The 17451-nt window shown below is 46.4% G+C and overlaps 1 protein-coding gene and 1 long non-coding RNA gene across 5 annotated transcripts; one reads left to right on the top strand and one right to left on the bottom strand.

The window, feature by feature from the left end:
* Positions 1-4809: 4809 nt before the first annotated feature.
* On the bottom strand, positions 4810-14875 carry LOC120408043. 2 transcript variants are annotated; one of them, XR_005600378.1, is made up of 5 exons: positions 14766-14875; positions 11138-11347; positions 8713-8786; positions 7194-7344; positions 4810-4977 (listed from the first exon to the last, which is right to left on the bottom strand). It is a non-coding gene; the product is annotated as an uncharacterized LOC120408043 (long non-coding RNA). The 2 variants fall into 2 exon arrangements; XR_005600379.1 differs by lacking the exon at positions 4810-4977 and adding an exon at positions 4995-5293.
* CCIN (calicin) lies at positions 13989-16877 on the top strand. Of its 3 annotated transcripts, none has more exons than XM_039544535.1 (2): positions 13989-14066; positions 14914-16877. In XM_039544535.1, the coding sequence occupies exon 2, from the start codon at positions 15052-15054 to the stop codon at positions 16825-16827; it is 1776 nt and encodes a 591-aa protein (XP_039400469.1). In that variant the 5' UTR covers positions 13989-14066; positions 14914-15051; the 3' UTR covers positions 16828-16877. The 3 variants fall into 3 exon arrangements, with proteins under 3 accessions (XP_039400469.1, XP_039400468.1, XP_039400467.1); XM_039544534.1 differs by having other exon boundaries at positions 14033-14168; XM_039544533.1 differs by lacking the exon at positions 13989-14066 and adding an exon at positions 14073-14222.
* Positions 16878-17451: the final 574 nt, after the last annotated feature.

The following is a 17451-nucleotide window of genomic DNA, read 5'->3' as shown; positions in this document are numbered from 1 at the left end:
TGAGCTGCCCCTGGGTCCTGATTCTCCACTGCCTTGAACTTTGTGTAGTCTTTCCAGCTGGGTGAATTGGGAGGGAAAGGAGAGTACGGAAGCCTAACATATTGATGGAGCTGGGCCCTATTCCATTTTACTCTGCCCCTGCAGATCTCCAAGTATTTTAGGTCCAGTAATTCCAGGCTGGGCTCTTTATTTGCAGATTTAGTACCAAAGCTCTTTTCTACCAATGTGTGAAGGCTTTATTTCAGAAGCAAAGGCAATGTAAGGAAAATACTCCTCCTCCATGAGGATTTCACCATTCAGAATGTAGCAAGAGAAAATACTAATGTCTAACTGACTTTCCTCCCAAAACTTTAAAGAATGATGACGTTGTGGTAGGCATTTACATTAGTGAGATAAAAAGCTGATTATTATATTTGTACAGCAGGTTTCTGAGTCAACACAAGTCAGCTATTCAGGTCAGCTATGTTAACAAGAGAAACAGTGAGCAGTATATTTGCATTTGTTGGGTGTGGTAGAAGTGTGGACACTTGGAATCTCTGTCTGATGAATGATCCTGCTCTCAACTTCATCCTTGACTGAACTTTGTGCGACTGTAAGATGTGGAATTGTTTATTCACTCCCTTTAATCTATGATTCTTTTCTTTTCTATGAAATACTCTGTTTTAAGTAAAAACAACGAGGAATCCTTGTGACACCTTAGAGACTAACAAATAGAAATGAGTAGAGGTAACATAAATCCAGAGACTAACACATTTATTTGGGCATAAGCTTTTGTGGGCTATAACCCACTTCATCAGATGCATGGAGTGAAAATACACTAGGCAGGTATAAATGTACAGCACATGAAAAGATGGGAGTTGCCTTTCCGAGTCGGGGGGTCAGTGATAACCAGGCCAATTCAATTAGAGTGGATGTGGATGTGAATTGGCCTGGTTAACACTGACCCCCGCCCCCACTCGGTAAGGCAACTCCCATATTTTCATGTGCTGTATATTTATACCTGCCTACTGTATTTTCAACTCCATGCATCTGATGAAGTGGGTTATAGCCCACGAAAGCTTATGCCCAAATAAATTTGTTAGTCTCTGGATTTATGTTACCTCTGCGTGTTTCTGTTATGTATATAGAATTGCTATTCTTTAAAGCAGTGGTCCCCAAACTTTTTACCTCGTGCCTCCCTCATCCGCCCCCGCCTCACTCCCCAGAGGTGGGGCCAGGAGCAGGGCCATGGCTCTGGGAGGGGGTACGCAGGCACGGGTAAGAGGGCTGAGGCTGGGGCCATGGCAGGGGCAGGAGTCGAGCCTCGGCTGGGGACTGAGGCCAGCAGCTGGTACCCCAGGTGCAGGGCTGGGGCTGGAAGCCATGGCCTGAAGCAGAATCCCGGAGTGGGACCGGCAGTCAGATCCCCAGGCATGGGGTAGGAAGCCAGAATCCCAGGAGCAGGGCCAGCAGTTGGATCCACAAATGTGGGACAGGTAGCCAGGACCCTGGGAGCAGGGCCAGCAGTCGGATCCACAGGCGTGGGGCAGGCAGCCAGGACCCTGGGAGCAGGGCCAGCAGTCGGATCCACAGGCGTGGGGCAGGCAGCCAGGACCCTGGGACCAGGGTCGGCAGTTGGAGCCACAGGCGTGGGGCAGGCAGCCAGGACCCCGGGACCAGGGTCGGCAGTTGGAGCCACAGGTGTGGGGTAGGCAGCCAGGACCCCGGGAGCAGGGCTGGCAGCCATATCCCTAGGCGTGGGGCAGGCAGCCAGGACCCCGGGAGCAGGGCTGGCAGCCATATCCCTAGGCGTGGGGCAGGCAGCCAGGACTCCGGGAGCAGGGCTGGAAGTTAGATCCCCCGGTGTGGGGCAGGCAGCCAGGACCCCGGGAGCAGGGCCGGCAGTTGGAGACACAGGCGTGGGGCAGGCAGCCAGGACCCCGGGAGCAGGGCCGGCAGTTGGAGCCACAGGCGTGGGGCAGGCAGCCAGGACCCCGGGAGCAGGGCCGGCAGTTGGAGCCACAGGTGTGGGGCAGGCAGCCAGGACCCCGGGAGCAGGGCTGGCAGTTGGAGCCACAGGCGTGGGGTAGGCAGCCAGGACCCCGGGAGCAGGGCAGGCAGCCATATCCCTAGGCGTGGGGCAGGCAGCAAGGACCCCGGGAGCAGGGCCATCATTTGGAGCCACAGGCGTAGGGCCAGCAGCCGGGACCTTGGGCGCAGGTCCGACAGCCACGGCTGCAAGTGGAGCCCTGGGAGCAGGACCAGCAGTTGGGACCCTGGGCATGGGGCTGGAGCCAGGAGCGGAGCTGGGTGGTGCTCCCTCCCCGACCCCATGGGAGCTGGCCCGGGCCTACGGTGACCAGACAGCAAGTGTGAAAAATAGAGACAGGAGGTTAGGGGTAATAGATACCTATATAACACAAAGCCCCAAATATCGGGACTGTCCCTATAAAATCGGGACATCTGGTCACCCTACTTGGGCCCCTGCCACGCTCCCCTAAATGTTCCTTCGTGCCTTCCTATGGGAGCATGCCGCACAGATTGAGGATTTCTGCTTTAAAGAATAGTGCTCTTGAATATAAAATTCAGCTTGTGTTATACATCACACTTTTTTATGTTGATAATGGGGCATAGGTGGGTATGTCGCCCAAATTGTTCAGCCTTCAACAGGCTGCATTATATCAGCAATATAAAAGAGATCTTGGAGTCTATGTTACCTTGACAACTTTAAAATATACTGGACCAAATTAAGCCCTGCTGTGTAAGCAGGTGCAACTTCCAGTGAAATCAACAGTTGTGCCTACTTAAACCAGAGATGAATTTGGCTTATAGAGGTGGAAGTGGCATAAACAGAGAAACTCTTGCTGTGTAAAGGTTCAGCACCCCAATGTAGCCAACATTCATGATTTTACTGGGAAAATAGTGTGTAGAAATAGGGTAGTAGCCATTTAAATAGTGTTTGAGCCTCACCATTTTGCATGTTTTAGAAGCTGCCAGAACCAGCCAGAGCAGCAGTGTGTATCTGCAGTGACGCCTGAAACACAGTTATCTGGACTCTGCACTACCCGTGTAATTCCTTTATAGCATGTTTATTATGTAAAGAGCAAAAGACACAACAGTGAATCTGGCAATGTTATTTTTTCAAGGGTTCTCATGGATTTCTTCAATAGTGTGTAGTTTTGTTTTTATCCAAAATGTCAGCCATCTAGTCCTACCTGTGGAACTAAAGCCCCAGTCTATCTCTGAGGATGGCCAAGATGGCTGCCACAACCCTTTGACCTTTCAGGGGAAAGCAAAGCTGTTCCCAGCAGAGATGGCCTCCATCTCCCATTGTTTTCAATACAGGGTGGGGCCCAGGTTGGCTTCAGGCTTTTTAATCACCCTATAAGGGCCAGGTAGGGAACAGGAGAATGTGGAGGTGCCAAGAATGAGAATGAAATGCCAGGAAGGGGAATGTTTTAGGAAACTAGGAAGGAATATATCCTAGTCAGAGTTTGGATAGCGGGAGGCAGAGGGAGAGAGATGCAGGTGAATGTGGGGAGCGGGAGGCAGACTGAGGATTTCAGGGGAAATTGGGGAGTGGGAGGCAGGCTGAGGGGTGCAGGGGAAATTGGGGAGGGGGAGGCAGGCTGAGGGGTGCAGGGGAATGTGGGGCATGGGGGGCAGACTGAGGGGGTTGCAGGGGAATGTGGCATGGCGGAGAGTGGGGTAGGGGAATGTGAGGGGGAGGGAAGGAAATATGGGGATAGGTGAATGTAGGAAGTAGGAGGGAATAAGAGACTATTGGGGAACATTGCAGTTGAATGTGACGCTTCCTGCCCTGTCTAGAGAGGGAGGGAGAGGAAGGGCATAGAATGGCAGCTCCCCAGAGTTGCCAGTTTTGGTTGGACGTATTCCTGGAGGTTTCATCACATGACATAATCTTTAATTAAAGATTACTCTTTAATTCCTGGAGACACCAGGAAAATCCTGTAAGGTTGGCAATGCTCCATACCCAGAGGATACAGAAAGTAAGCACAGTCCTCTCGGAGCGTGCAGTAGGGACATCTGCATTTTTGAGACGGTATTGAAGCTTGAATTTTGAACCCGAGACAGTCACGCACAAATTGAGGGTGTGAGGCTTCCCCCAGGTGAAAAAAGCCGGAAAGCACATGAGAAACAAAATGACTTTTTTTTAAAAAGTTCATAATTTTTTGAGATCTGACTCACAATTTTCAAAGGCTTGGAGTTGGCAGTACTGGGAGATGTGTGCATCTCCATGCATTGGAACCCCCCTGCATACAATTAGTTATTGTATTGCTGCTCTCTCCTTTTAATGAAAATTTGGAAGACTTATTAATTGTCCTTAACAAGGTAGTTCATCTACTCCCCTCTGTGATAAGTAAATAAGAACATCTGGATGCTGAGCCACAGACAAGAACTGCTGCCTGACACAAACTGCTAGTGAAGTGTAGCAGGGGGGTGATGAACCAGTGCAGGCAAGTGCAGTGAAATCTTGACTAAACAAAATTAAAACGCTGACTAGAAAGAAGTGAAAAATTCAGTGATGTTCTGCGTGTAGCTCACAGGTGTGTGAGGGGAGGGAGTTGCTCCAGTAGAGACAGGTAGCGGACCTGGCTGGTGTACATAGTTAAAACTATTAGTTACACTTGTCCACGTAAGCAATTAGCATCATTAAAGGTTGGCAAAGTACTAAGAGGTCCAGATGAATTAGGTCCCTACGTTCTAAACCAGGGGTTTCAAATTCAATTTGCCTTAGGGTCAGTGCCAGTCCTCAAATCCTCCCAGCGGGCCAATAATGTCACTGAAGATGGTGTTCAGAAAATAAAATGTTTGTATTGTATTTTTTATTTTGAATTTCTTAGAGATAATAAAACTGTCAGACAACTTTATACAAATCTTCGCCTGCCAGAGAGTTTTTAGTGTTTGCCAGACACCTGGCAACGCTTCAGTTGTCAGTTTGTTGATGTTTGGTCTCTGTGACTGAGCAGTTGAAACCTACAAAATGCAGCAAGGTGTGCGTCAGATAGCTGTGTTCAGTATTTTGACTTGTTTATATTAATTGTGGAAAAAAGTGATGCTGCCTCCATGGCTGACTCTGCCCAGCAACTAATGATGCAGCCTCCAGGGCTGACTCTGCCTGGCAACAAATCATGAGATCTCTGTCCCTCTCCTCCAGCCAGTGGGAGCTACAGGGGGCCGTGCCTACAGCAGACATTGCTGGCTGCGTGTCTGTGTCTCTCCTCCGCAGGCTGCAGTGGGGAGGTTCTCTGGCCGCAAATGGCCCTCAGGCCGGGAGTTTGAGATGCCTGTTCTAAAGGAACCAACCAGGAAAATAATGTTGAAGGTTTCTGATATCTCAGTAAGCAGAGTTCATACTGGAAAAGGCCAAATGTAATTCACTTATGTAAGGCCCAACCCAACAACCACTGGCATAAGTGAAAAGACTCCCACTGATTTCCCTGGGAGTCAGATCAGGCCCTTAGGGTGGAAATAAGGGCACACCATGAAGTGTCTGTTGAAAGTTGCTGAAACCTGACATTCATAGTGAGGCTGATCCTGGAAATAGCGATATAGGACCAGGTTGGAAAACATTTCACTTTCCAGAGGGTGTTCATGGGGCAGCTTGCATTGTCACTGCACATATTGCTCAGAGTCTCTAGATATAGGGACTGATCCTGCGAAAAGCTAAACACCTTCATCTCCCATTTAAGTCTTCTGGAAATGAGGATGCTCAGGACCTCCCAAGATCAGATCCAGATAGAAGCATTTATTCTTCAGGGATGTTAATTTGTCACCTTTCATGCACATTATAGACAGCGCAGGCAGCTCTGCCCATAGTTAAAGTTGTCTGACACTTTTCTTAAAAGACCCTGTTTTCAGTTGTTTATAACTTTGTTAAACTTTATCTGTTTGGGCTGAAATTTCCCAAGCTGGGTGTCTGCATCAGGCTCAGTTATTTTTCAAAATAACAGTAAAAACCAGCCATTTCTCAGAACAAGATTAGGGAAAATACATTATTTTGCCCATGTTAAAAAAATTCTTACAGTTGTTTCATAGAGCATGGCACTTCCATGCTTTCAAGCAGGGACTTGAAAATTGGCTGGTTCATTGCTTTCATGTCAGGGGTGTGCTTTTTGCTTTTCCTATGAAAAACCGCTCAAAACTGGCCAAGTTTTGAGCCTCTGAAAAATCTCAGTTTGCACATGCTCAGCAGAGACATGTTAGTGTTTGACAGCAAAATTCTCCAAAGAGTCCATCTGAACTGAGCATGCTCCATCCCATCACAGCTCCTCCGTGCCTTGGACTGTGGCGGTGGAGTAGAACTTTCCCTGCAGTTCCTTTATAGCCAGGAGTTACTGTGGTGCTGGACACAAGGAGACCTTGGTGCTCACAGCCCAGGCAGTAACAAGGAGAAGGAGGAACTGGGGGACAGGGATTGGGATAGGGAGCTGAGGTGGGAGGGACTGGGACTCAGATGAGGTGGGGTGGGGACAGGCATGCGAAAATGCTGGGGTGCCTGGGATGGTATGTGGCACTGAGTGGTGATGGGGGAGACATGGACTAGGACAAGTAGCCAGGGACAAGTAGCCTAGGGGTGCCTGGGGCAGAAGTGACAGATTTGTCTCTCCTGGGACCGACCATGCCAGCCAATCGCACTGGCCTGTGGGGTCCCCCAAAGTGAGGGGCTCGGAGTGGTTGCCCCGGTTTGCCCTACCCAAGGGATGGCTCTGGGGAGAGGGGAGGGGAAATTAGACCCATGACAGGGCTGGTCATAGGGGCAGGCAATCAGGGACCCAACATTTGGGACCACCAAATCATCAATAAGGTGGGGTGTTGGGGGGTGGGGGTAGGAGGCCTTTTGGTTGGCAGGGGGCAGGGCTGAAAACATTTTCTGCCCTGGGCAACAAAGCACCTAGGGCCCTGCATGGAGTAGGGATATGGGAGACTGGGCCAAAGGACCGAGATGGAGTAAGGGGAGACTGACCTTGGGACATGGAGTCAAGTGTGGAACTGGGGGAGGCTGGGAGTGGAATAAGGACAGGCTAGAGGGGATGGGGCTGAAAGGGTCAGGCTTGTGGGGAGCAGTGGCAGAAGGGTCTGTAACCACTAGAGCCCCCTCCTCACACAACATGTGATGGAATTTCTGTTTTTTCAGATTGCTTTTTTTAAAACCTAGGGGAAAATATTGCCCCCCTATTAAAAATGTGTACCTTATTTCCTGGTTTTGATTGTTTTCCTCCTTATTCCATTAGGTGGCGATATGCTAATTTTAAAAGGAAATAGATTTTCTGGACGAACTGAATTTGACACTCCATGAGTTGAGTCAGCCTGGTTTTCGTGTTTAGCTTTTCCATGGTAATGCTGTAAAACGATATAGTTTTGCATTTTTGTTATACTAATGCCAAAATACACATTAAATCACATTAGATTGTTCAGCCCAGAAAGCCCCTGGGGCTGCAGGAAGCCTGTGGGCCTGAAGCTGGGGGAAAAGGAACATTATTTCACTGTAAAAATATTTTCATGGATCAGAGGCACAGAGTTCATAGACTTTACAGTATGTTATTTGTGAGGACCAGAGTGTCTGTATTATCTGTATCCCATTCTGCGTTCCAATACACTTCACTGAAAGTCAACATACATGGGGACCTACAATTAGCATCCTGTTCTGATTAGCTCCTGGTATCAAGTCCCAAACAGGCCCATGCATGTGCTGCAAAAGCAGTATTGACATATGCCTTGTTCTGACCAACTCCCAAACAGAGCTTCTTTGTAGAACCTATTTCTACTAGGAGTAGGAATCAGCTGTGCACAGAGAGGCAAGGATTGCAGGCACATACATATTGGTATCACATTCCAAAAGACTCCTTCACAACTTTTTTCAGTGTGGGCCAGTCTGTGAAGTTTTGAAGGGGTCAAAATAGGAGCAGTCAGCACCTCTTGTTAGGTGTGAGTTTTGTGGCACATACCTCTGCAGTGTCTGGGCTTGGGTCACCAAGTTATTGTCTATACTCAAGTCTTTGTCACAAAAGCCCTTGTCTATACACATACACCCTACTGTGGACACACTTGTATTAGTCTAATGATGGCTTATGCCAGTATAGCAATACCCAGAGGGAAGGGGAATTACCCATATTACCATATGGTACCGTTTTACCAATGTGACTGTAGTCACACTAGAAGATGTACTGGTATAATTATATCATTAGAGAAATCAGACCTCTAACCAAAATAGTTCTACTGGTACCAGGGGCGGCTCTAGGAATTTGGCCGCCCCAAGCACGGCGGCACGCCGCAGGGGGCACTCTGCCGGTCGCCGGTCCCGCGGCTCCGGGGGACCTCTTGCAGATGTGCCTGTGGAGGGTGCGCTGGTCCCGCGGCTCCGGTGGAGCATCCGCAGGCATGCCTGTGGGAGGTCCACCCGAGCCGTGGGACCAGCGAACCCTCCGCAGTCATGCCTGCGGGAGGTCCACCGGAGCCACGGGACCAGCGGACCCTCCGCAGTCATGCCTGCGGGAGGTCCGCTGGTCGCGCGGCTCCAGTGGACCTCCCGCAGGCATGACTGCGGGAGATCCGCCGGAGCTGCCTGCCGCCCTCCCGGCAAAATGCCGCCCCAAGCGCGCGCTTGGCGCGCTGGGGTCTGGAGCCAGCCCTGACTGGTCCAAAAGACTGTGTGTAGACAAGGCCTAAGAAATACTTTAGGTATGTTTTATAAACTCTGAATACCCTTACCATAATGGAACACTGCGCCTCTGTTCCCCATCTGAAGATAATAATGGCTTCCTAACTTTGTCATGCACCGAGATCTATGGATGATGGAAAACATGGTACAGATGCTAAGTATTATTATTACTTGATTTCTTTGTATAAGTTATGCAGAACAGATGGTTATTTCCATGAGCCTTCTATATTAGATGTACCAGAGTATTGTCTTAAGGGTCGTGTTAATAGGCTAAAAGCCTCCAGGTTATGATCTCTTGAAACTATGAATAATCAGTCACAAGACAAGGGAAAATTAAAAGTTAAGTTTAGTGCTGTCTCTAATACTTAACAATACATACTAAGTAAAGAAGCCTGAAAATGTATAAAAATAGGAATACCTCTGTACATACACCTATTATAGAAGCACACACTTTCTGGATCTAATTTGTTAGTGATTTGGGCATGCTATTTTGTGCCCATGACAATTCCTGGGTAATTATCTACATACTACTTGTTTTTGCTGATAAGTCAAGTAGTTAGACATCAAAGCTACCATTAGTGGTGCCTGCAAAAGAGTGGGAACAAAGGAAGACATAATTATTTGTGGTTTCAGAACTGCCACTTTAGAAAGAGAGGCTGAGTTGACATCTGCTTGAGAATCTGGCCCTTTTGTATATAGGAGGAATGGTTACACTGTATATTAAGGTTACATTTATAAATAGTTCCTAGAGGGTTAGTAAAATATTAATAGATGTTCTAAGCATGTTACAGATGTGAGTAATATGTATTATAAATTGTTATAAGCCCATCATTTGAAAGGATTATAGATGGTTATAAGCAACCTATTGATGTGTTCGACTCTATAACAATTGATTAACCATTTATTAAAACATCTTTTAAGCATTTAATTCTAGAGAAACCATTTACAAATGTAAACATAATACAAAATGTGCTTGGAATGATGTAAATAATTACAGTGAGGGGCTCAACACAATGTAATTGATTAACAGAGCAACTAATTAAAGCACCTTTATTAAACACCATTTAATAAAGGTGGAGCAGAACCATGCTCCAAACATTGTGATATTTGGAGCATTTCTTAAGGAAGTTGTCTGATACAGTTAGTCTCTTGTTCAGGTTCCGTTATATAAAAACTAACCACTGGTCCTCACTGCAGCTAATCTACATGTATTTACCTTCATAGTTTTAATACACCATGAAGTCCTTCTCCATTGTGTCTTGACAGATGCGCAGCTATCAGCCTTCAAGGACGTTGACTTGACTGTGTGTGCTACTGCATTACAGGAAGGCTTTGGCAGGCTGGGATACCGTACTACCTTTCCTAGAGGATCATTAGACATGCCAAGTTCGTTCCATACAGACACGCCAAGTTCTTCCCACCTCCGCAGAACTAGCGCACACCCTGTGCTTGAGGCAAGTTTCCTGCCCAACCCTGTGAGTTAAGTAAGTAGGTAAAAGATGCCTCGAGAACATGAATTCCCGATTTCTATGAATTACAGAGCTCCAGAACCAGTAGTTTTCAACTCTTCCAAGTTGTAGAATCCCTAATAAACACTTTGCAATAGCAATTGTGCAATTGCTTTTTGATGAACGCTATATGCAATGGGTGAAATCCTGGCCTCGTTGAAATCAATGGGAAATTTGCCATTGACTTCAGGTGGGCCGCGTTTGCACTCAATATGTATTGCCAATATATTTTTTTTGTACAATCAGAACACACATATACCTTTAAACCTTTACTTTTAGTGATAACAGTGCAAGAATCACAGGCAATATTGTCCCTTCATGTTACAGCTGGAAATTGTCCCTGTCATTAGATCCCACCCAAATTCTGCCAATGCCTGACCTGAGGCTGTGAGAATGTTGTGTCCACGTTTCACTCTGTGCACTTTTATTAGTACAGTTTCACTGCAAGTCAAATAATGGACCTCTTTTAACGCTTTAACACTTTCTAGCAATTCAAAGATTCCTAAAGCCTTTGAGAAATGCACATGGTTAGGTGCAGGCTTTTGCAGTCTCATGGGAGTTGTGAAATCTTTTCTAACTGCTTAGCGGGGAAAGTGTGAGGCTGAGTTTGATTTTTTTCCTCCTATTGAAAATGCCTGTTTGAACATTGTCTGTGAGGATCATTGCCTAGGATCAAGGCGGCTGTCGTACATGTAGCTCCCTACCTGACACCACTAGCAGAGCAGCTGTAGCCGGGACTCATGCTACACTTGTGATAACCAAGCTGAGGTTTTCCCCAGACACCTTAGTCAAATGCACACTGGTTTGGATTAAAACATAAAATAAGTTTATTAACTAAAAAGGGATAGATTTGAAGTGATTATAAGTGATGGCAAACAAATAAAAGCAGATTACCTATTAAATAAACAAAACCATAAACTGAGCTTAATATACTAGATCAGTAGGATATGAATTAGCAAATTCTCACCCTGAGTGATAAACTGGTTGGCAGATTCTCGAGGCCTTTGCTTTGCAGCTTGGGTTTCCCAGGTTTTCGTACACAGGCTAGGAACCCCTGTTCAGTCTTTGTTCCTCGGGTGTTTCCAGGTGTGTTGTAGAGAGAGTGAGGTACCATTGTGATGTCATTTCCCCCTTTGATATCTTCTCCCCACTTGCTGGAAAGCTCTTTTGCTGTGACCTGGGTCAAACAGTTCCCATTCTGTAGTGCTATCTCTGAGAGGTTTCTATTGTACACCGCTCCTGGGGTAATCCTTGTGTTTGTGTGCATTTTCTCAATGAGCCATTAACATTGTTTGGCCTTTTTACTGGTGTACCTGAAAGGTTGCTTGTGGGTGTTTTCAACCTCACATGTTTCAGTAACACATACATAGCCAAAACTCATAACTTCACATATGATGATAGCACATACAATCCAATGAGATATTGATGTCTAGCAGAGCAAAACTTTTAGAATGATACCTCACAAAGCATACTTTGTACAAAACATATCCTAATTACATGACAGTGGTGAATAAGGTGGTGCCAGGGTGTCAAACTGCTGGCCAGCGCTGATAGGCAGCCTCCCAGAAACTCGGAGAATAAAAGAGCTGAGAAACAGAAAGACGGCTACCAGAGGAACAAACAGGCCAGAGAAAGAAGCTGGTAACAAGCTGCCGCACAGTGACGAAGACCCAGAGAAGAGCTGACCAGAGCCACAGGCTGCAGAAGCCTACAGAACCAACAGAGGGAGGAAGGAGCTCAGGGGAAAGCAGGAGAATTGTGGAGGACTGATTCTGCCTGCCTGGATTAGGGGCCCTGAGCTGGAACCCAGTGGAGTGGGGAGGTACGGGGGGAGGGCTGGGTTCCCCCACTTACTCCTTAACAGAGAGTTAAGAGCAAAAGGAGTTCCAGGCCCTTCGAGGGCCAGGGCAAGATAAACCCCAGATAAACAGAAGGGAAGTCTGCACCCGCCCAGTGGGACAGGAATTAACATCCTTGCCTTCAGAACAGGCCTGCAGAGAGACAGACAAGAATGGTGGCCAGACCTCCTGCTCTGTTCTGAGCAGACTCTGCACAATGCCCTGTCTGTCCAAAGGGGGGCGCTGACACACTGAGGGGCGCCAGCCCACAGACCCTTACTTAGGTGATTATTCCTTACTGCTCTGAGGCCAAGGAGACAGCTCTTGTGAACAAGGGTTGCAGGGCGAGGCCTTTGTTTTGTAAAGAAAGGTTAAATGTGAGACAGTTGGACTGAAATGTGCAAAGGACCAGAAGACACTATGAATAGGAGAAGAGAAGGAATAGAGATCAGGGTGATGATTGGATGTCTTGTCTCAATATTACAACATTGTTATCTGACTTGTTTCTGATGTCAGAATCCCACAGGGGAGGTAGCAATTTGGGAAGAGAGAAGAAGAAAGGGGATGTGATGATTGGCTGATTTATTTCTGATGTTGCAATCTCCCAAAATGCTGAGGTTTTCATAGTATGGCAGGAGGGGGCAGAGACATGAAGTTGGGAGACTAGGTGAAGGGTCAAGAGAGAACAATACTGCTGATTTTTCTGTCCTGAGAAGGGCTAGAACACAAGCTAATGTACATATTGAACAAATCATATTAAAGGGGATCACCATAAATCTTCAGTTACTTGAAGAACTGAGATTTCAAAACTGTGGACATTTTATCATGGAAGAAGAGCCTTAATATTTCAGAGCAGAAAGAAAGAGGTGGGGCAAAAACAGAGAAAGAAGAGAGAGCGATCATGGGTGAAAGAGACCAGATCATGGAAAGAGAAAAAGAAAGCAGAGGGGAATTTTAAATTATCTATCTATCTTGTAAATCCACTAATCTATGAATCTCTTATTTTAAAAATAGCCACTATTTTGTAGAGACACAGAAATGAATCATGTGAGCTTCTCCAGCAGGTATGAAGCCTCACGACAGAGACTGGGCCACATCCTGCTCACCGTACTCATGTAAGTAGACTCTTTGATTCCAAATGTGAATGGACAAAATTTAGGGCCCAGTCCTGCAACTACTTACTCCGAGGCCTAGTGCTTACTATGGAGTGTAATCCTACTGAAGTTAACAGAACTGTGCCGGGATAGCAAGCATTCTGGACCATGGCAACACTAGAAACTCTGAAAGACTTCCAGAAATCATATCCCTACTCATCATGGCTGTTGAAATCCAGCAAAAACTAAGTCAAAATTTTTAAGAGGGAAGGCCATCTGCCCACATCCCTGTAGCATCTAATAGTCCAGCCAATTTTCCAGAAACCAGCTTTGGACAACAACAGTCTCACAGCTCACCACCTGCCCTACCTAAGTAAAATCATACAAACATTATAAATGATGTAACTCCAATAGAATGTGCATTTGCCAGTATCCAAGAACCTTCACAAGCAGGATTCAGAGCAGGTCACAGTATAGAAATGGGTTTCATCGCACTTATGGTCTCCTTGTACAGATCGCACTTATGGACGGTTTTGTCGCACTTATGGTCTCACTTATGGACAGAGTTGAAACCTCCATGCTCATACTTCTTGACTGATTCACAGGCGTCAGCTGCAAGGTCTTACTGATCTGCTTTCATCACTTGTCTGGGTGAGCAGTATAATTCAAATCTGGATCCAGTCACTTCTCTCCAACAGATCAGAGAGTAGTGATGGGTAACAGCTCTTTGTCTCCAAGCCCTAACACAGGGATCAGTCCTGCCCTCTCCTTTTCAACAACCTTAGGAAAAATCATTAGGCATCATAGACTCCAGTGCTGTCAATGTGCTGATGTCACCAACAGACTTTACAGCTCATTCTTAGCAATGCTGGTGTCACAAAGCCAATGTGAGATAAGCCCACAGATGAGACACAGACATCACAATGCCTACAGGAGACAAGCACGTGACTGAAGCTCAATCCAGGTGAGACAGAAATGATAGCTGGTAGGAAGAGGTAAACAATCTGAGGATCTTAAAAAAACATGACCCCGCCCTCCACCAAAGGCACCTGTCAAGATTACCCAGGTAACATGAAGCATTGGAGCACTGCAAGACTCATCCCTGCTTCTTGGGAACCAGGTAACAACAATACCAGGAATGCCTTCTTCCACCTCTGCGGATACAGGAGACTTCACCTCTTTGATCAGACAAAGATCTCACAATCCATGTTTGTCACCTCTAGATTGGGCAATTCCCTCCACTTGGGGTGATTGATGAGGGCCAACCCAAAACTCCAGCTTCTTCACCTGGCAGCAGCCTGTTACTGAGTTGCAAGGAACACATGACACCAGTTCCACACTCCCCTTCTGGGAATGGGCCCACTTCAATATCCGGTCCTAACCTCAAAGTCTTTAATGGGCTGGGGCCAGGTTACCTGCTCATACGACTACAGTGCTTCTTGGGGACACAGATGCTCCTAGAGTAAGAATATTGGCAGCTGAAGGCAGGGTGAATCAGGTACTGGACCCTACACAGTGAAATAATCTACCAGGGGAGACCAGAATGCATTCCAGATCCACCACCTTGAAAGCTCAGTGCAAAATGCATGTTCCTGTAAAAGCCTAACCTAGCCATTGTGATGGGGCAAAAATGATTTTATATAAATACATATATAGCTCTTACCCCAGGTAGGTGAGAGAAGAGCCCAGTTTGGTTTGTCTTGTGCCTCTCTTATTTTACTATCTCCATGCCTGGATACTACAGCAATTCATACTGTCTCTGTATCACAGCTAGCCAGATTGTTAAAAGACTCTTTTTTGACATGTCACAGGTGTTGAATTGTGACCTGGCCGCTATACCTGATGACATCACTCCTCTGTCACCGAGTGGGGCTTTCATAACACCTGACAAGTAGTCCTCCTACAGCTTGCACTCTCATCCCTGTTTCTTGCCCAACCATACTAAGACCATGAGGATGCAGTTCACAGAAAAGAACCACAACAGCTTGGTCCTGCAGGCCCTCAACAAGCAGAGAAAGAATAGGGAGTTCTGCGACGTGGTACTCAGTGTGGACCAGCAGGTCTTCTCTGCCCACCTCAATGTCTTGGCAGCTGTGTCTACCCACGTGAAGAATCTGATCTCAAGCAATGACATGAAGATAGGTGATGAGCTCTTTATCATCATTGATGCTAATTTCCTGAATCCTACCTTGGTGGAGCAGCTGCTGGACTATTTCTACACTGGTAAGGTGTTGGTGTCTGAGAAGAATGTGGAGGAGTTGCTGAAGGGGGCTAACTACTTCAGCTCAGAGTCTCTAAGAGCCCACTGCTCTGACTTCCTTCTTAGGTCCCTCAAGAAGAACAACTGCCTGTGCTACCTGTTCCTAGCCAACACTTATGAGCTGAAAGAGGTGGCAAACAGTGCCTACGCTGGTATCCGTGACAACTTCCACTACTGGTCGGGCCCAGAGGGAATTTCAGACCTCCTGCGCTGTCCCCACCAGATCTTTGGCAAGCTGTTAAGGGACGAGAACCTCCACGTGCAGAATGAGGATCAAGCCTTCCTTGCCCTGCTCCAGTGGGTGAAACACAAACGGGGAGAAAGAGATAAGTATTTCAAAAAATTCTTCCCCTACATTCATTTAACTGGTGTCTCGACCAAGACACTGCTGGCTGCCAGCCGCGAAGTGCTGCTGTTTGAGAGTCACTCTGGCCCCCTGGCCCAGATGGAGACCATTTTGAGTGACAGAAAGCAAGAAAGTCCTCAAAGTCTGCTGCTTTTCCAAAGAAAGGGGGCCTTAATGGACTCAGTGGTGATTTTAGGAGGCCAGAAAGAGCATGGTAGATTCAATGATGGGGTTTTTGCTTACATTATTGAGGAGAACATGTGGCTAAAATTAACGGAGATGCCGTATAAAGCAGCTGCTCTCAGTGCAGCTGCAGTAGGGAGGTACATCTATGTCTCTGGAGGAACAACAGAGCAGATATCTGGCTTAAAGACTGCCTGGAGGTATGATATAGATAACAACTCCTGGACTAAACTGCCTGATCTGCCCATAGGTTTGGTCTTCCATACCATGGTAACATGTGGAGGAGTGGTGTACTCTGTAGGAGGCAGCACAGCCCCAAGAAAATATGTCTCTAACATCTACAAGTATGACGAGAGGAAAGAGAAGTGGACCCTGGCTGGGAAGATGAGCATTCCTATGGATGCAACTGCATTGATCACAAAGGAAGACAAGTCTGTTTATATTGTGACGGGAAGATGCCTGGTCAATGGGCGTTTCTCCCGAGTAGGGATGGTGGATTGTTTTGACACTCAGACAGGAGAAGTGGTACAGTACCTCACCTTTCCCATTGAATTCAATCACAAACCTCTGTTGTCTTTTCAACAGGACAACATCCTGAGCATACAGAGCCACAAACAAAGTCTGAACATAAACCTGCAGAAGATTAAAGCCAACAAGTCCACGAACACTGTGCCTCTCTTGCCAAATAACCATACTTTGGATTTGTCTCATGCAGTATGCTCTATTGGTGACAACAAGGTGTTTGTGTGTGGAGGCATCATTTGTGCAGGTGACAAGCGTCCTGAAGATTATTCTGTCAATCCAAATGCCTACCTGTTAGATCAAAAGACAGGGGAATGGAAAGTTTTGTCTGATCCTCCGGAAGCTCTGGATTGCCCAGCTTGCTGTACAGTTAAACTACCTTGCAAGATTCTCCGAAAAATTGTAATAAGTTAATTTGGAAAAAACAAATACAATTCCTAGCAATAAAGAATGATTGAATCGCTGATACAAACAAATGATACATTATTAATTCACTTTGTTTCTTTATGTCATAGCAGATTCGAGTGGATGTTACTATTTAGCATGCCCATCAGTGGTCCCTCATTCCAAGGAACAGTCACTTATTTGTATCCCAAAATTACAACTTTGATGTTCCTTCACTTTGAAGATTCTTTATTTCAGCAATAGAGAATCATGGGCCTGAGATTATAGAAAGAGTTCTTAAACTGAAAGAAGGAGTCTGACAGTGTTTTAAATTTCATGCATGAATATTTTTGGGTGCCCCTCATTTTGGATCTCGGTCACACATTGCATTCCATATTTGGATCTGGCCAGGTTCAAAAGAATGCTGTGCAACAAAGGATATCTACATCTATTTACAAATCAAGGGCCTGCTCTTGTTCCCATGGAAGTCAATAGTTGCTTAAAAAAAACCCTAGATAAATTCATGCAGGATAGGTCCATTAATGGCTGTTAGCCAGGATGGGCAGGGATGGTGTCCCTAGTCTCTGTTTGCCAGAAGCTGGGAATGGGCGACTGGGAATGGATCCACTAGATGATTACTTGTTCTGTTCATTC

This window comes from Mauremys reevesii, linkage group 6, assembly GCF_016161935.1.
Source record: "Mauremys reevesii isolate NIE-2019 linkage group 6, ASM1616193v1, whole genome shotgun sequence".
NCBI lineage: Eukaryota > Metazoa > Chordata > Testudines > Geoemydidae > Mauremys > Mauremys reevesii.
This window is presented reverse-complemented; position numbering and strand designations above follow the sequence as displayed.

Coding starts and splice junctions, on each gene's coding strand:
- CCIN (XM_039544535.1), top strand. CDS start 15,052: ATGAGGATGCAGTTCACAGAAAAGAACCACAACAGCTTGGTCCTGCAG.